This window comes from Pogona vitticeps, chromosome 1 (assembly GCF_051106095.1).
Source record: "Pogona vitticeps strain Pit_001003342236 chromosome 1, PviZW2.1, whole genome shotgun sequence".
Lineage (NCBI taxonomy): Eukaryota > Metazoa > Chordata > Lepidosauria > Squamata > Agamidae > Pogona > Pogona vitticeps.
The window spans coordinates 343,925,013-343,944,561 of NC_135783.1; the positions used below are offsets into that span (position 1 = coordinate 343,925,013).

At 42.7% G+C, this 19,549-nt stretch overlaps 1 protein-coding gene across 4 annotated transcripts in view; it reads right to left on the reverse strand.

Moving 5' to 3' along the window:
- Nucleotides 1–19,549, reverse strand: part of CEP170B (centrosomal protein 170B) — a 101,246-nt gene that overhangs the window by 14,473 nt on the left and 67,224 nt on the right. For 2 of the 4 annotated variants that reach the window (XM_072986748.2, XM_072986747.2), the window contains exons 11-14: nt 18,134–18,269; nt 15,738–17,501; nt 8,658–8,799; nt 4,893–5,052 (exon numbers count right to left, since the gene is read on the reverse strand). In XM_072986748.2, coding sequence (XP_072842849.2) covers nt 4,893–5,052; nt 8,658–8,799; nt 15,738–17,501; nt 18,134–18,269 — 2,202 coding nt within the window. Of the gene's footprint in view, nt 1–4,892; nt 5,053–8,657; nt 8,905–15,737; nt 17,502–18,133; nt 18,270–19,549 lie in introns of all 4 variants that reach the window. The other 2 variants (XM_072986746.2, XM_072986745.2) reach the window with 1 other exon arrangement.

Consider the following 19,549-nt stretch of genomic DNA (forward strand, 5'->3'; position numbering starts at 1 on the left):
GCTGAACATAACATTAGGAGGATCTGTACACACAGTTACAAAGCCGACGAGCCAAAATAAAAATGCAAAAGGCAGTTGAGAAAGTAAAAGGCAAAGATCCAGAGCAGCAGCTGGGCTATCACAGAACATTGCAACACACCATACAAACACACAAAAGTGCCTGGATCCTCGTAGCCCCTGACACTAACTGGCAGAGCTTCCCAGAACGGATGATCCCTGGCACCTGAAACCATTTGAACTGGAAAACTTGAGAATCGAACCTAAGACAACATCCTCTGCATGCAAAGCCCGTGTTCCACTCAATGAGCTCTGGCCTTAACTCATGTGATGTCATGCAGTGTGGCGAGTCCACATTCACTAATACAAGACTCCTTTTTAAAAGCTGTGAATATATGTGATTAAGGAATCCTTTTGAAAGCTAGTTCTGCAAGACAGAAAGAAATCAGGCAATAGAAGTGTACAGTACTTGCCTCAATGCAATATATGGCTTAATGCTGGTGTACGTTAGGCACACATGCGTATCTTAGCGGACACCCTGCATGCATCAAAACCAATCAAACAACCTGCCACTGATGAGAGGCTGAAATCTATGTTTTTTAATGAGTATCCTAGGATGCTCTGTCAGGTTGCCATTCAGATTCTAAAGACCTTGCAGCAGTCAGATTTACAGTAAATGAGGAAGAAGGTCTCTGATTCCCCTATTTAGACTGCCAGCAGCTACAATATTCTCTCTCTCTCTCTCTCTCTCTCTCTCTCTCTCTCTCTCTCTCTCTCTGCCTTGATTCTTGTTTCCAGGTCTTGGAAATGTTGTTTTTTTAGACTACAGTTCCCAAAATCTTCCAGTTTTCAAAGGCACAGCTGTGTTAGCATATGGGGGGGGGGAATTGTACTCCAAAAAACTAATGGAGGTCTTGACCATGGAGAGAAGGCAGCTGTGAGGAGCTGCCATATCTGGTTCCAGATCCAGAACTTATAAAAATTACTTTCCACTAGGAAATTATGGAAGTTCTACTCTAAAAAAGGAAACATTCTAAATTCTGTCCTAAATACATACTGAAGAAACATAGGAGGTTCACAACCAAACCAGAAGAGGCATACACCCTGAATTACTATCTTATCTTTTCACATAATTCTTTAATTTAGGATGGTCACATTTTAATGGGCTTTTTTTTACTATGCCCTTTAAACACCTCACTGATTTCTCTACTCTTTCCAGGGGGGGAAAAAAACAAGAAGCCTTATATACTTAAACATTAAATTCCAGTCTTATAAGAGTACATTTTAAGTGGTTCCAGTCGGGTGGATTAAAATCACAGATTTTTTAAATATCAAATTCATTTAATTTTTTTTAAAAAATAAACGAATTATGATTTAAATCAAGTCCATCCTGAGTTCCTGTTTCATCGCAGGTGTTCGCTATTTCATCCCAATTTTTGGGTGGGGATCTTGCATGTGTGCAAAGCGAGACAAACAAACACATACAAAGGTTTCTAAATCACTATTCTAATCTCTATACCCCTATTCTAATCTATTTTGCTCAGTGCACATCTATTAGTATTTTTACTTACAGGCAATAACAAATCCAACCGAAACTGAGGGAAAACGGGGGGAAATCATTATTTGACAGTTGCAAAGAGACCTGTAAGCGTGTCATTTAATCCCAAAATTGTCCATTCTTTGCTGGCGAAATACCTCAGCCCCACATACCAGCGAAGGGCACAAGATTACAGAAATTTAGTAAACTAATAAGCGCAACAGGCAGAGAATTTAAAAGTCAAACTAAGTGATGAGGGAAGACAGGAGGGCCTGGCGTGCTCTGGTCCATGGGGTCACGAAGAGTCGGACACGACTAAACGACTAAACACACAAGTGATGAGGAGAAGGAGAGCTTGGCAGAAAAGTATTTATTGCAGTGATAATAAATCTACAGTGGCTCAAAGTCCCGAGAGCAAATGTTATTAGTAAAGTGAACTTTTCATTTTCTTGGCTTTGCCGTTTAGAGTTGTATTTAGTGAAGCCTTCTGGTACCACTAGATAACCCTTAGCTAACCCTTAAAAAAACAACCCAGTTATAAAGCAAGAATCATTCCTTTCCACATTGCCTCAGCAAGACATTTTTCAGCGACTCTAGAAGACCAAAGAGCAAACCCAAGTTCAGCCTCACATCCTAAAGAGCAGTGAGGGAACAAAACATGGAGGACTTCAAGGTACAGAAATGTAGGGCCAGGCCACTGAATTGCAAAGTTGCTTTAAATATATATAAAATTCCCCAGCCACTGAAAAAAAACAACATGGCCTACGAGTTGCAATACTCTCTCTTTTCTCCCCTTCCCTCTTTTCATCTGGTTTTACACTATTCAGTGAGGAGCACTGTGAACATACAGTCCTAAATCCAACTGCTAACCCCAACTAAAGTCACTGCTCTCATATTCTGAATTTCTCTCCTATGGGAGGCCATGTTGTCCTTCCACAAGCAAACAAAGACCTTTCTTTTCAGGCAGGCTTTTCCTTAGGACTGGCTGTCTCAGAGGGTTTTTTTTAAAGTCAATTTTGTGCCTTCTTGCTTTTTAATGTGTTTTTAGTATTAGTTTTATTTACCGTTTCAATATAACATGTGTTTAATTTTTTTTAAAAAATCTATATTTTTATAGATACTGTACTGTTTTTTAGCTTTTAGACGTTGCCTTTTAATAATGTAAGCTGCCTTGAATCCTTTTTAATGAGAACGGTGGAGTAAAATATTCTAAAGGAAAAAAAGAACGGAACTCACTAAATCAGCTACTGAATGATAAATCAACATTTAGGTAAACCTCACTGATTCGATGGTTCTCCTCCAGTTGGGATGAACAACTGGACTTAGGCCATTATTTCCTTGCCTGGCCTGCCTCCCCTTCTCCTGGTTTCCCCCACGTCAAATATTGGATTATATGCACTTTCAGATAGGGGTCTGTCCTCTTCTACTCAAGAAGTACAATGCATATAAATATTAAGAAGACTTGTGGGCAAGTGATTGTCAACTGGAAGGAAAAAGCATTCCAATTTGATGTGAATGTATATGCAAAACAGATGAAATGGAAGAAGAAAGCATTCCAAAAATGTGGAAATACTGTCCAGGTAGTTTGCTAGAAAGAATCAGAGAGAAGATACAGGTAGACAGTCAAATCACAATCTGTAGATGATAGTTTTAGTGGGGAGACTTGTTCTGGAGCATAATATTTATCCAACATTTCAGAATTATTTATAGTGACCTTTAATGGTGATATAGTGGGGTAAAACCTAGATGTAACATACGCACCTTGTGCTTCCCCCCCCCCCCATCATCAACCACGTGGGCCTAAAGTAAAGAAACATCTCATTATGATAATATCAAATCACTGTGCACATTTGTGAGTTCTCAGTCAGGTGGCATAGAAGCTGAAAACTTGGCTATTTAAACAGGCCTTCCCTCCAGTCAATTAAGTGAATTCTATCCCTAGTTTTTTTTCTTTCTCCTTATGGTATGCCATCTTAGCAATGTCTTGGTTGGTAATCAATTACTCAAACTGTAATTATAATTTGTAAATAACTGTAAATTTTTATGATTTTACATATGTATATATTGCCATGTTTTATTTGTAAGCCGCCCCGAGTAGACATTGTCTAGAGGGGCGGGGTAAAAATCCAATCAATCAATCAATCAATCAATCAATCAATCAATCAATCAATCAATCAATCAATCAATCAATCATAGTATAAAATTATAAAATTACTATGTTATATATTCCAGTAACAAAATATTATGGGAAACCCTGGATGTGGCACAGCTATTGTTGAACAGCATCTCGTCTTTTCTCTTCTAACGTAAGAATTAGCCATCAGACAAGGAGAGTCACCTGAAATTAACGTACTGTACTAAATTAGGAGGACTTGAATATATATTAAGAATTCCTCCTTCACAATCAGATGACTGAATTAAGAGAAATTGGGAATGCTTGTTAAATTTGTCATTTTTGTTAAGAGCTCCATCTTAATTCTGTCTCAGTAATTTCTGCAACATGTCTCTACACAAAACTATTCTTTTCCCTTCAAGTAGCAACGTGGGCATATTCCCAGATGTGTGCACCTACATACACACAATTAAGAACATAAGAAGAGCCCTGCTGGATCAGGCCAGGGGGCCCTCTAATCCAGCTTCCTGTATCTCACAGTGGCCCTTACAGAGGCCTCTGGGACCACATGAGACAACAAGGTAGCTGTCTCCTGAAACTCTTCCCCTGCATCTGGCATTTGAGGTACCTTCTTTCTAAGCCTGGAGATTGTACATCCCCATCAATGACTTGTAACCTGCGATGGTTACAAAAGGGGATTGGACAGAAATCTGTCCAATCCCCTTTTAAAGGCATCTAGGCCAGATGCCATCACCACATCCTGTGGGAAGGAGTTCCACAGACTAACAACACACTGGGTAAAGAAATCTTTTTTGTCTGTTCTCTCCCAACACTCCATTGGAGTGGCTGTCCCCTAGTTCTAGTACTGTGTGAGAGGGAAAAGAGCTTTCCTCTATCCACTTTATCCATCCCCTGCATAAGTACAAAAGGATGCAAAACAACCCATCCAATATTATTCGTGGAAGTCCATGATACTAGTTTTGAGCAAATCATGTTCTTTCCACAGACGCAAAAACACTCACTGAGACTGCCAGAAAATATTTCCTACGAGTGAAAATAAAAATGTTGCAGTTTTTCACATAGGAATGAGTCAATGGAGGATGAGCAGCATGCTTTTCCAGGCATATAATTATCCAAATAAGGATGGCGTGTACTAGCTTAAGAGCGTAACACCCATTGAATCTTCGCTTTGACCCCTATTTTGATTCCAGCCACAAACACACAAGCCTTAAGCAGCTGTCTTACCTCTTCCCTTGCTGATATGGTAGAAGCAGGGGTGTTAGGCACAGAACTGTGGGAGGTGCTCGGTCCCGTTCCTGATGAGCTTTGGGAATCTCCATCTCCAGCAACATCATGAATCTCCCGAGCAAGAATCGCCACATCTTTCACCAAGGTCTGGCTTAATCTAGAAAACCAACACAAATAAGTCAAGAGCTGATGAATCTTCAGCCGTTTATCGGACAAACCTGATCTCTGTTTTAGCTTATTTTACGTTGCAGACATGCCCAAGAAATAACTAGGAGGAAGTCATGGTCCGCTCCATCATACTCTAAGCTTGTCTTCTCCAACCTGGCACCTCCAGATGTGCTGGACCACAATCTCCACAATCTTGACTCAGCCTGGCCAGTGGAGATGATGGAAAATGTACTCAGGAAGTATAGCCTCCAAACCTTTTGAGGTACTAATCCCCTCTATCCAGCACTGGTTAGGCCTCACCGAGGATATTGTTGCCAGTTCTGGAAACCACACTTTAAGATGGATGCCAACAAAGTAGAGCAGAGGAGGGCAACAGGGATGATCAGGAGAAAGGAAACCAAGCCTTGTGAGGAAAGACTGAAAGAACTGGGCATGTTTAGCCTTGAGACAAGAAGACTGAGGGGTGATATGATAGCACTCTTCAAATACAGTGGTGCCTCACTTAACAATTGCCTCGTTAAACAATGAAACCGCTTGACTATGAAGTTTTTGCGATCACTTTTGCGATCACAAAATGACGTTCCTATGGGGAAAATTTGCTTAACGATGATCGGTTCCCTGCTTTGGGAACCGATTTTTCGCTAAATGATGATTTAGAAACAGCTGATCGGCGGTTCTAAAATGGCCGCCTGCTGTGCAAAATGGCTCCCTGCTGTGTTTTAGGACGGATTCCTCGCTTTACAGGCACCGAAAATGGCCGCCCTTATGTAGGATCTTCACTGGACAGATAGTTTTCAGCCCATTGTAACGCTTTGAACCTGTTTCAATGCATTTCAATGGGCTTTTTCGTTTCACAAGACAATGTTTTCGCAAGACAGCGATTTTCACGGAACGAATTAACATCGTCTTGCGAGGCACCACTGTACTTGAAAGAGTGTCAAAGAAAGGAGGCACAGGATCTGTTCTCGATCATCCCAGAGAACAGGACACATAATAATGAGTTCAAGCTACAGGAAGCTAGACTTAGATGGAATATCAATACGACAACAGAGGTGGTGAGTGCTCAAACAGTGGAGGTTTTGATTTGGATTGCTGCATTGGACTCAATGGTCTTATAGGCCTCTTCCAACTCAGTTCTTCTATGATTCTAGGAAACTCAAAATGGCGACAAAGACGCGCACGCGCACGCGCGCACACACACACACACACACACACACACACACACACACACACACACACACACACACACACACACACACACACACACACACACACACACACACACACACACACACACACACACACACACACACAAAAAGGCAACAAGTTGGTGAAATCCCCTTCCACAGACTGAGGTTTGCCAAAAGTGGAACATTATTATGGGGGCTGTCATCAGGTCTATAGTGTTTATTATTTGTTTTTAATCAGTTATTTAACTAATAAATTAAATTCGATTAACTAATTAATTATACACACTTTTATTCCTCCACATTACTACTTTTTTTGAGAGACTAAAGGAAGTGCTAGGCAACAATTTGTTAATCAAAAACTATTATTCATAATGAAAGGGAACTGGCATCTTTAATATTTTCCTTTTTAAAATGTTCTAAATAGTGACACGTGGCAGAAGCAAAACAGTTTTTAAATATAAACAAGCATGCCCTTAAATTTTCAGCTTTGGCAACAAAAAATTATATTCACTGGCTAAAATCTTCACACACTTTGGTTGATTAACATACCAGTTGCAACCATACTGTTCGGCATGATTCTGCACAAACACACCAGGTTACCAAATATTTCTGAGCTGTTCCCTAGGACAAACATCTGAATCAAACAAAGCAATACCTGTATTTGGAACGGCATGACTGAGTGACTACAGATTTGTCTGGAGCTGAAGCAGACTCTTCTAATGCCTCAATTAAATGATTAAGCCCAGCATATATGAGGGGGCAATTTTCCCTCTGAACTTTCATTTGCTATTCTACACTGTGTCTCCCTGTTGATTCAGAAATGAGAGCAGAGGTGGAAGCCAAAGACTGCATTTATGGAGCTGCTTTCCTGTAAAATTTCAAGGGAACACTTTACACCCGAGGACGCCAGACGGATTTCAAACACACACCCTGCTTTTGCTTTTACAATCTCTTAAGTGCATGCGATAACGTGGATTTCTAGGAACAAACAGTGCTATTTCTGCTTTGATTGTATGTTGTGGTGAAGCAAATGGCCTTTTAATCTTTTAGCAGGATTTTGTTTTTAAAATGAAAAGGCTTTTTAAAAATGTAGGGCAATAGGAGTGTGGGAGATCTTCAAAATTACAAATGGTAAGGCATGAGCTGGCTTCTTAAGCTGAAAATATTTACAGAATGCCAAGCTCTGTGTAATGCTACAGTTCCTAAAAAGCTGCCATCCTTTAAAAACCCAGCTGTGCCATTATCGAACATACAATGGCACCACCTTCCCGGAATAAGCTGATTAAGAGTTTTCTTCAATGGCAATTGTATGATTTCGTCACACGACATATTCAGAAGCTTCCCGTACTTGTGGGACTGTGAAGTTCAAACATCTCTACTGTATCTCATTTTTAAATGGAACTCTCTAATAACAGCACTATTATTGTACTGCTCCAAATAATTTAATATTATCTCAGTATACTTCACAACAACCTTACTTGTATCAAAAAAACAAGACTATTTTGCACCAGTATTATTCTATAGACCCCAGTATTATTCATTTTTAAATTTCCAGGATAGATTTTTTTTGCCACAGCAAAAAAAAAGAGAGGCTTGTAGCAGTTTAAAGGCCATTATATTTTATTTGGCAGAAGTATTTCTGTATCACCCCATAAGGTGAATTGAGCAGAGTCTACAAAATAGTTTATGCCAAACATATTGAGTTTGTCTTTAAGATGTTGCAAATCTCTTTTATTATTTGCCTGAAACATTTTCACCCAAATCTTTGAATTTAAAAAAATGTTCCCAGAATGACTTACAAATATCAGTAACTAGACAGTGCCTGTCCTCAGGCTTATGATCCAGAAGGCAAGAAATATAAAGAGAGCAGGGAGGGAGGAGTTAAAAATCATGATGTTGTTTGCTGCTTTCTAGCATTTCAAATGAAGACTCTTCCCCAATTCTCCTGTATGTTCCTTAAAATCGAAGCGCCTAGGATTGAAACTAGAACCACTTGCACACTAAGGTCCTGTTCAGTCAATAATTCCCCAGTTATGCTTAGAAAGGAGCACCTAGCCCCCATTACTTTTTCATCATCATCTTTTTCCATGTGGAGATCAACATTGGTCTTAAAAGGTTTCTGCTCTGTAGGCCCTTAACATAAGCAAGAATCCTGGAAAACAAGAGTTTGTGATGCCATGGGAAAACCTATACATGGGAAGAGTGATTGACAACCCCGGACCCCACCCCATGTTTATGGACCACAACTCCCAGAAATCCAGGCCACCACAGCAAGTTTTAGTCCCGCAAAACTTATGGCTCCCTGCTCTGCTCAAAATACAATAGCTTGTTGGCTGGTGGATTCTGGGACCCAACCGTGATTTTTGTTGTTGTTTTTTGCGCAACGCTGCGAATCCTGTCTCACCTGGCTATTTCTGCAATCTCTGCCGTCTGCGCCATGAAGTTATAAGGATCATGATCATCAAAGTCTTCGTCTTCCGTTTCTCGGCTGTTGCTGTGCTTCTGTTTATTCAAGCCGGCACCTCGGGTCCTTGGGGTCTGGGTGGCTGTTGAAGTATGGGAGCGTTTGTGTTTAGGAGAGCTGTGATTTGAGCCGTACTCCTCCTCGGAAGTGGAAGTATAATCTGAGCCCTGCTGTCGCCGCCGTGAAGCTTACGAAAAATGAATTGGTTTTAGAATTGGAAGAAGAAAAAGCAGGGAAAGGACTTTCAGACCAGGTTTTGAAAGGTGGGGTGGGAAAAATGGAACTAATACAAAACAGCCCAAGAAAATGAGGAGGGAGCAAGAAAACTTCTGTGCACACCATTCAACTGGAAATAATTGTGGACAAATAAAAATTAAAACTATTTGTGTTTCAACGGAAGATGGAAAGAGATGCTTCCACATCACAACATATTCGATCGTACTTCTGCACACTTAAAATGGGTTGGACTGGCTGAGTAGGAGCAAGTCCCTTTTCCAAGATAAAGGATTATCTGTCTACCCAATCCTGTACCCCTTGAACAGCCTGATCATGGGAGGGGCCACCGCTTAGTTGAATCACCTCTTCTTCGAACACAAAAAACTCACAAATATCCAGGCAATTGATTGATTGATTGATTGATTGATTGATTGATTGATTGATTGATTGATTGATTGATTGATTGATTGATTGATTGATTGAATGATTGAATGATCGATTGATTGAGTGTGCCAAATCAATTTCAAATAGAGATGGGCATGAACCAAACCACGAACCAGAACAAAATATGAACTAGGCTGGCTCATGGTTCCTGGAAGGAAACAAGCGTGCTGCCTGTCAGGATGATCATGGCGGTGGCGGCTTCAAAAGAAGGTAGGAAGGCGACAGGGGTTGTGGGAGGGGCAGGGGGTTCCCCCTCCCACATGAACCCCAAAAAACAAACTGCGAACCAGTTCATTTTTCAGGGGATTTATGATCGTTCATGGTTCATGAGTAACAATAAACCATCATAAACCACTGGTATCCTGGTTCATGCTCATCTCTAATTTCAACTTACGGTGAACCTTTCCAGGGTTTTGTAGGTATAGAGTACTGAGAAGCAGTTTACCATCCCTCCTTCTGGGGACAACCCTGGGCTATATAAGGCTACACAGTTTGGCTCTTCTCCTATATGCACAGTGGGGGATCAAACTCTCTACCTCCAGCTCTGCCGTCAGGTAGCCAACGCACTGAACGATGCAGTCATCCATCCAGGTAGGGCTGAAAAAACTCCTGCCTGAACCTCTGAAGAGTCGCTGTCGGTAAGTGTCAATAACACAAGGGTGGATAGAGACCTAGTGCCTGACTCGGTGTAAGGCAGCTATCTAACTGCAGAGCTTAAATCTATACAGTTGCCTTGTGCTTCATATTTTCTCCTAGGAACTTAAATGCATGGTAGAGGTAGAGAGTTGTGATCCTCCAGATGTTGGTGTTGCTGGACTGCACTTCCCATCACCCAAGGGCCAGAGCCAATGGGGAAGAGCCACGAGCATTACAATCCAACACTGGAGAGCCACAATTTCCTCCCAGAGGTGTCAAAGAGACTATCGCGGTCACATGATGTTGGTGGCAAGTCCCACAGCGCTGAAGCACAAATAAGGTTGGGAAGATACAGATAAGCGAGCAACAGTCATGAGGAGAAATACTGTAGACATTCAGACATTTTGTGGGCTACCTGTGTTATCCTGTCAGGTACTAAGGAGAATAGTACCACAGATCTGGTGCAGCGGTGTGATGAAATGTATGGTAAACCAGTCATGTATATGTGCTCTCTTACCACAGTTTAACTAGTCATAACCTATAAGATGAATGGATTTTTATTCTTCTGGTGACAAAATAAATACAATTTGCTGACTGTGACTTACATCATTTATGACACTCTGATGTGAAAGGTACCACACTAAATCTCATGTTAATTCCTATTGGAAGCACCTTCCATATTCCTGGAATTTGCAAATTTGCCCAGATTTTGACATGCACAGAAGGCCCCAGAGAAGACAATGAAGTAGATTAAAGTTCCAGGTGTTCTTTTTCCCCCGAACTTTCCAATGGGTTCAGTTCCAAACCAAAGTGAAGTACCTTTGAGAGGGGAAGGACAGCAAAAATAGGCAGCTTGTTTACACACTCAGCAACACCAGAGAAGCATTTTAGCCAGTCTAATTCTTGTGGTTCTCAAACTTTACGGCAGACCCCTGAGAATGTGGTAAGAACTTTGGTAGTAGAGGTGAGCAGGGGCAGAGATGCTTTGTGTGTGTGTGTGTGTGTGTGTGTGTGTGTGTGTGTGTGTGTGTGTCTTTCACAATCCATCAGTCAGCATGGGCGATGGCATCTGCACTTTTTTCTCACAGCAGAGGCCTACAACTGCACCTTGTGGCCCAGTAGTTAAACTGGAATGCTGCAGCCAAAACAGTGCTCGCAACCTGAGTTCGATCCCAGTTAACTATCTCGAGGTTCACTCATCGTTCCATCCTTCTGAGGTTGGAAAATTGAGTACCCAGCTCACAGGTGGGAGGGGGGGAAAATGTGTACCCTGCATAATTCATTTGTAAACCACCCAGAGAGTGCTTTAGCATTATAGGGCAGTAGATAAGTTTAAAAAAAAACAATAACACTTTTGCCCTCCCTTCCTGACCAAGCAATAATCAGCTGGGAAGAACCTATCCATGTTTTTGATGGCACAAATTGTTTTAATTAAAATATATATATTTGGCCACTAGATGGCATAATGGTTTTGCTTTTAAACCATATGCTATCTGTGGAAACAACAGGGAGCTAAACGCTAGGAAGCCGTTTTGGGCCAGAGCAGTTTTGAGGAGGTCAAGAAGAACCCTTTTAAATAAGAATAAAGCTCCATCATTTCCCAACAATGGACAACTTCCCCCCTCTGGCCACACAGAGACCCTTAGGAAACTCAGAAAGAGAACACAAATTCAGCAGCTCCCAGTCTCTGTTGTTCCCTAGCAGCGGGTTTTCTGTGGCATATTAAATCTGAAGAAGGAGGAATTCTGTGGCTATCATCCTGTTGTTGAATGTACTCATCCACTTTTAAAATCACTATGTGCCACATCCCATGATAAGGAGTTCCCTACATGAATTATGCATCGTATGAACAAACCTCATTTCTTGGCAAGGCAGGTTTGCGCTTCTTCTAATGGTAGCATTAATTCCCCCAAACCACTCTGACGTTAACATTGTTAGGTGCCATATAGTGCCTCTGACTTATGGTGACTTTGGTCCTAAGACCTCTGAATTATGTTAATACCAAACTCTGGGCCATGGCTTCCTTTACTGAGGGAATCCGTCTCATATTTGGTCTTCCTCTTTCCCTGCTGCCTTGTGCTGTTCCAAGTCTTTTCCAATGAATCTTGCCTTCTCGTGATGCGCCCAAAGTAGGACAGCTTCAGTTTATCATTTTTGTTTCTAGAGGTCCACATATCTACACACCTACAGCAACACATGGTAATGTTCACAGTTGTTGAGTAGATTTTTATGCCACTCTATGCCTTCCATAGAGATGACTGCTAATGGATTGTGGGGTTCAGAAACCCAGCAAAATTAGAAGATGGGACTTCAAAAGTTTGAAGTGGCATATTTTAATTCCCCACATACTTTTTCACTTGCTGGGAAGCATAATATAATAATTCAGGATTTGATCGTTTATGTTGTAGAAAACCCACAACAAGCCACTGTGTATCAAATCAAACCAGTGGTCCATCAAAACAAGAGTACTGTCACCACCAGCCTTTCAGAAACTTTGGATGCCAATTGCCGTCAGCCCCAACCAGCGTGGCCAATGATCAGGAGTGGTGGGACTTCTAGTCTATATGAACAAAAGAAGAACCATGGTGGATTGGGCCCAAGCTATTCTGTTCTCACAGCGGCCAAAGAGTAGGCAACGGGAAGCCCATACTCTGGAGGTAACTACAGCTGCACCTTCTTTCTTTATTCCCCAGCCGCTGATATACAGAGACATGCTGGTTCTGTTCCTAGAGGTGAAGATCTCCAAAACATTTAGAAACCCCCAAGGCTGGAGAAGGCTGGCCTACAGCAACAAGGCCATCGTTCTCTAGGGTTTCAGAATTCAGAGATTTTCTAGCCCTATCTGATGTCAGAAATAGCAGCTGGGGACTTCTGACATGCGAAAAGACCCTTACATACAGCTACAACTAAACACCATCCCAGACACCCAGTTGACAACCCAACTAAATTACTGTTATTATTCACCTAAAGATAAAACAGTGGTAAGCGGAGAGTCTTAATTATCCAAGGGCCGTTTCCTTACTGAATTCACCCGCCCATTTGGACCAGTTAACAAAGGACTGGGAGTTCATTACCTCAGGATTAGTGACTGTGTAAACAAGCTCATTTGAAGGGGAAAAAAGAGAATGTCAGTCAGAAAGGCAACACCACTGGGTGGTGGTCTGAAATATATTCATGGACAGATGACCATCATTGTTTTCCTGGAAATCTCCAGTTTTGCCCTCCAGCACTCACGTGGTCCATTTTGCTGCAGAGTAAATGAGCAATAGCCACTGTTCCCTACAGCAGATCTCCCTGGTGGTTACAGCTAATTAAAGGCAGAAACTATTATTTGCCTTCCCCTGGAACATTTGTCCCCAGGCTGAAAAAGAAGCTTTTCCAGCTTTGGCATCAAAGCTGTTGTGTTTTGATTAGAACAAAGCAATTCCAAGGAGTGTTATCAGATACTGTTGACAGCAATAGGGTTGTGTTTAAACTGATCTGTGAAACCTTTTCCTTTCTTTTTGCTATTATCCATATAGTAACAAGAGCAAAGACGTTCTTGTGACTTCCAGGCTGAGAGCTAAGCCACCATCTGCCTTTCTACAAAGCACTGCCTATATAGAATAAGTGCAAGGTCACAGCCTGCCTCTAAAAAGGAAAAAAGTGATGTTAGTAATGTTAATCATGTACTGTACAGTAAGGATACCCAATGTTAATTCTCCACCAAAACCGGTTAGTTGTTGCTGCAAAGCAGTGGAAGGCAAAACCAATTCATTTGAATCAAGGAATGCATTAAGTTTGAGGTGCCTCATGACAAATGAAACTCAGCAACGTCGCCCAATGAAAAACCCGAGGGTCCCATTGCATACCTTATGACAATTCCACCAACGGAGATCTGTACTGCTTGTGATGAGCATCCCTGACCCATTTTATAATTATTTGTATGGCAACACGAATAGCCAGTGCCTTCTGCATATTTTATAGCCAGTGCCTTCTGCATCTTAACCATCATCCATCATGAAGCCATGGCTGATCAGCATTAAGAAGCATGGCACCCCCTGAGCTGTTCTTCAAGGCAATGTATCAGGGCACAGACACTTCCTACAAACTCAGTTTGTGCATAGGCTAGACGTAGAGCGATTAGCTAGTTCCCTGGACTACAATGTAGCAAGAGGTCTACTCCTAGACCAGGGCTGGGCAGTCCATGAGGTGCTCCAGGACCTCATATCCCTGGACACCTTATGGACTGCCCAGCCTTGGCTTGTCCTTTTCACACCTCTGCTACAAGATTTGCTGATAGAGATGAGGCCAAAAAAAACCCACCTACAACTCTTCGAAACAGTGGTTCCCAGCCTTGGGTCTTTGGACATTCTTGGATCGCAACTCCCAGAAGCTTTCGCCGCTGGCCAAGGGCTTCTGAGAGTTGCAGCCAAAGAACATCTGGTTGACTCAAAGCTGGGAACCACTGCTTTAAAAGAATGCATGCCCTGCCTGCATATCTGACTTTAAAGAGAAATTGGGGCATACCTTGACTAGCAAATTTAGCTTTGCAGTCGCAGAGTAAGGAATAGCATGAAATGATTTCAGAGGAGGCAATATGATTTTCCGTCCCCAGAAATTCCCCATCCCTTGCTTTTAGATCAACATCTGTTGCTCATATATACATTGCGCAACAAATACTTCTGTGCACAATTTCCTCTGTGTTCCTTTCAGAAGAGTGGGGAGATTAACACAGAGTGACTATAGGCTTCTGGTGCTTGCTTGTGTCATTCTGAGGAGTCACATCAGCCCACGTTCTATCCTTAGACACATACACAAAATTTGTCCCAAAAGCCGACATAACTGTAGGCCAGGAGTGGGCAGGCTTCATTCGATATGGGGGCCAATTGGCTCCTCAAGATCTACCACAGAGCACCCCTACTCCTCCCTCCCAACAATACCAGAACTGACCAGAAATCCACTCCTGGGGTCAAAAAGAAAAGAGAAGAACTATCAAAGGTGAATTGGGCATCCCATAGGCTTCAGGGATTCCCTTGTTTTAAAAAACATTTCTACCAGGTTGGTGGAGAGAGGAATCTCCTCCAGGGGCTACAGAAATATGCGCGAGAGCCACATACAGCTCACCTGTTGTCCCACCTTTTCCTAAGGAGAGAAATCCCAACAGTCTTACAAATTATGTCCTTAAAATTGCTAGTTCACAAACATTTTTGCACGCCTGATCCATGTTTTTATAGCACATTGCAGTCTGCAAATTTAACTATTCTCCTGTGTAACAAATCCCTGCCTGATTGCCTGAACAAGATGCTTGTTCGTCATAGGTGACCAGGCAAGCTCACTTTGAGAAGCTATCACTCATTCAAAATTCATGAAGGAAATCAAAACAGGAGAAGGTCAAATTAACAATCCCTTTCATCTAGCACTCTTTCCCTACCATTTATCCACTTGGTGACTAAGCAAGGTGAAAGGCGGTATATAATGGGGATTTTGACATGGTAGGGAGAGAGCCATAAATGAAAAAGCTACGTAACAGCTAATATTCTCTGTGAGATGTGAAGCGTAGAAAAGGAGAATTCTCTTCCGGTTCAATAAATCCAGAACTTATTATGAACGATTTATGGGGATTCTGAATCTTTTACAAGAGATTATAGATTCATCTCCAAATTACTTGCTTACTCAGCTTGGAATCTTTCAAAAAGGCCAGCTATAAGCAGATTACATTAAGGTACACACACAGTTACTCACTGGAAGCAGAAGAGTATTTGACACTGCTTGAACGTGTCCTGATCAAAGGCTGTTTTGAAGCAGCTGCTGCCGCTGTCTTCCTAGCAGCCGTTCTAGCTTCTGAAACCGGTGGCTTTCGGGTGGAATAATAGGACTCCGCACTACGCCCAGAGAACGTTGGCCTAGGTGGCGTGCTTTCGGAGTCACTTGGTACCGTGAAAGATCCTGCCCGCTTCCTTGGCATGGCAAGGATGTCGAGTCTGGACAGTTTCTTGGTCTCCACAGGTTGCTTGGAAGGGGCAGCTGTTCCCTCAGGATGAGACGCCGCTTTCTCGGTATCAGCACTCTCATTATCTGAGGTGTCTCCCAACCGGGCACGGCGAAGTTTTGAGGCTCTTGTGGGCCTTGGGGTGGATAAACTATTGGACCTCGTGAGGACTTGTTGAATCTTTTGCGCCGTTGGCGTCACTTTGCTCTGTTCTTCTTTGGTGGACTGCGAGAAGGGCTTCTTTCTGGAGAGAGGCCTGGATGGGTTGGTCTGTTCTTGGTCAGAGGAAGCGACTTCTGTCGCTGGCGAACAGGGGAGGCTACCACTTCGCTCGTCATCGGTGCCCTCTAGAGACCCGCTCGCCCCCATGTTGCGTTTCACTTGGAAACGCTTCACATTTTCACTTTTGTTCCCAGACTCAGGGGGGAGAGTTTTCCGTTTCTCAGAAAGCCTTTCCCGTGCGCTCGACGGAGCTCCGTGGTCTTGGACGGATGGGGCAGAATTAGACTTCTCTTTCTGCAAAGCGGTCGCAGCTTTACGCTTGGGCGGGTGGGCGGGAAGGTTTTTGCCACTCAACAAGCTGACGGTGCTGGAGGTGTCCACGTCAGACTCTCCTGATAAGGAGTCCTCTAACGGGCCGACAGGGGTCTCCGGAGCATCGGGCTGTTGCGTTTGGCAGAGGATTTTGGCTTCCAGAGCTGCCAAAGCAGTTTCCGTGTCTTTAAGGAGAAGGTGGGTGTCCTGACTGAAGTCCATACGACTTGCTCGTGCAACATCCAGATCTTTCAACAGAGGGTGACTTGAGATATGCGGTAACCTGTTATGAGGAACGCTGCTGCTCGATTTCTCTTTGGTAAAGCTTTCCTGTCGAACAAAGGAAGACACTTCTTTTGAACTGACAGGTTCCTGTTCTGATAGAGGGAGACCCTGATGTAAGGAGAGGACCATTTTCCCATTTGAGCTAATATAGGTATTGCTAAGACCTCTGGGTGCTGGCTTTCCACATTTAAAAGGCGCCTCATCTCTCTCCGTTCGAGTGGCATTCGGTGGAATCTTTGAAGGAACCCCCTCTTCTTCCTCATCACCAATATAAAAAGATGTTGACAATGGATCACTTGATGCTCTTAGGCAGGAAAGCTTTGGCACAGCTTGCTGTCGGCCTTTGGATTTCGTATTTTCAGGCTTTTCCTGCTCCTGCTCCATCCGCTTGGTGCCATTTTGGCTTTTCCTGCCTTTCTCCAATCCAAAGCCGTCGTCAGATCTGCTTGCATCACTAAGACTGTCAGGATCCAAATCCTCCTGAATAAGCAGTCGGTCGGTAGGGTCTCCGCACGTTTCCGCGGTGAGGTCATGAGCAGCATTCCTTGGCAAGACCTCAGGATAGGGCTCATGACAAATTAAGATGGTGGGTGTTGGGCTTTCAGATTTGTCACCTGGAGGGAGCTGTGGAAGAAGTCGCCTCGTCCGTAAGGCGACAGCAGCTTCTGACTCTCCCACTCTTGCACTGGTCTCCTTCTCTGAGAATTTTAAATAAAACATTCATTAAACTCAGTAAAATACGATGCCCATGTACGGAATGACTGCTGCAATGCATTGTAAGATATACTTAATTAAAGCCTTAGATGTGCTACGTGTTACATTTTTCTACAAGAAAGTAATCTAACCAGATTAGAATCAATACCTGTGTAGAAATTTTATAACCTGAATGATTCCTTTGATTTCCAATGTTAACATTCAAACTATTTGCATGCACTGAATCTGGAGCGATTTAGAAATGGTGCAAAGATAATATTGGACATCTACGGAAATAATTTACACATCACTTTTTTAAAGGCAGTGTGATATAGCAATCAAGAGTCTTGGACTAGGACGTGGGTTCAAATCCTCACTTGGCCTTGAAATTCACTGACTGGCCCTGACCTATCACACTCTCCTGGTCTGACCTATCTCCCAGGATTTATGTGAAGAGAAATTGAGGAGGGAAAAAGCCACACATGCTGCCTTTAGCTCACTGGAAGAAGAGGCAGACTATAAATGCAATAAACAAACTGATCTGGAATAACTGATACCAAGGGAGCACAATGCCTTTTTTAAAAAAAAATGGAAAATATTTTAGCAGTGTCAGAAGGACACTGAACACTGTGATTACCTGTGCCAGCCTGAGAGACAGGAGCTTGCTGATGGGCATCGCCAGTGCCAGGAGCAGACCCTGAGTCAGTATAGGTATCGGCAAGGCTTGCCCATCTCGACACCCACTTTTGACTTCCATGAGAAGCAGGCGGTAGCTGCAGAGGGAATGGAGACAAAACCCCATGTTAGAGCAGTGTTCTCATCAACCTTACATCATATGGCTTGGCTTTCCTGGACCACAAGCCCTCGAATCTGCCAGCCACCAGAGCCAGCGCTCATAATTGCTTGAACTTTCTTTTATTCATTTATTTATTTAATTTATACCCCGCCCATCTAGATCAAAGTCTACTCTGGGCAAGTACAACAATCCATAAAGTAATAACAATATAAAATAAAATAACAATATTAATATAATTCAAGACAGCAAGAAATAGATTAGGTTATGATTGAAGAGAAGGCCTGTCTAAAGAGCCAGGTCTTAAATTTGCTCTTAAAAGCACCCAGCGAGGGAGCCAGACAAATTTCTGAAGGGAGACTGTTCCAGAGGCAGGGGGCCACCGCCGAGAAGGCCCAGTTTCTTGTTCTTTCTCCTTGTTCTTTCTCTTTGAGCCTCCCTCAGTGTTAGACCCCTCAGCCGACCTTCCTGGCTAGAACGGGTGATTCAGGAAGATCTAGATGGGAGAAGGCATTCTGCTAGATATTGAGGCCCTAAACTGTTTAGGGCTTTGTATGTCATCATTAATACTTTGAAATCAATGCGGAAATGAATGGGCAGCCAATTTAGGGTGGCCAGAGTGGGGGAGATATGCTGATGTTTTCTCACCCTAGTGAGAAGTCTGGACACCGCATTCTGCACCATGAAGCTTTTGCATCAATCTCAAAGGTAGCCCCACGTAGAGCAAAATACAGCAGTCTAAACTCAAGATTAGACTGCCGTGGTCCCCAAAAGTATTTTCAAGCTCTGCCCCATCATAACGTGCAAACCTTTGGGCATTTCACTCTTAGTAGCATCATTTCCATGCCTAGATTTCCAGAACAAAGTGGAGAGAGAGATGATGAATTATCTTTCACTATAAACTATGATGGACTGCATCCCACTTCATCGGATCATAGAACCACAGAATAATTGAGTTGGAAAGGGCCCGTAAGTCCATCAGATCCAAGCCCTTGCTCAGTGCAGGAATCCAAATCAAAGTATATTTGGCAGATAGTCATCTAATTTTCTCTAGAATGCCTCCAGTATCAGAAAGCTCACCATCTCTTTAAGTAATTGGTTCCATTGTCATACTGCTCTAAACAATTAGGACGTTGTTCTTGATATTCAGCTGAAATCTGACTTCCACTTTAAAATTTAAGCCCATTATTACATGTCCTGCACTCTGGGATGATCAAGGACAGATCCTGCCCTCTCCTATGTATGCTTATCTTTCAAGGA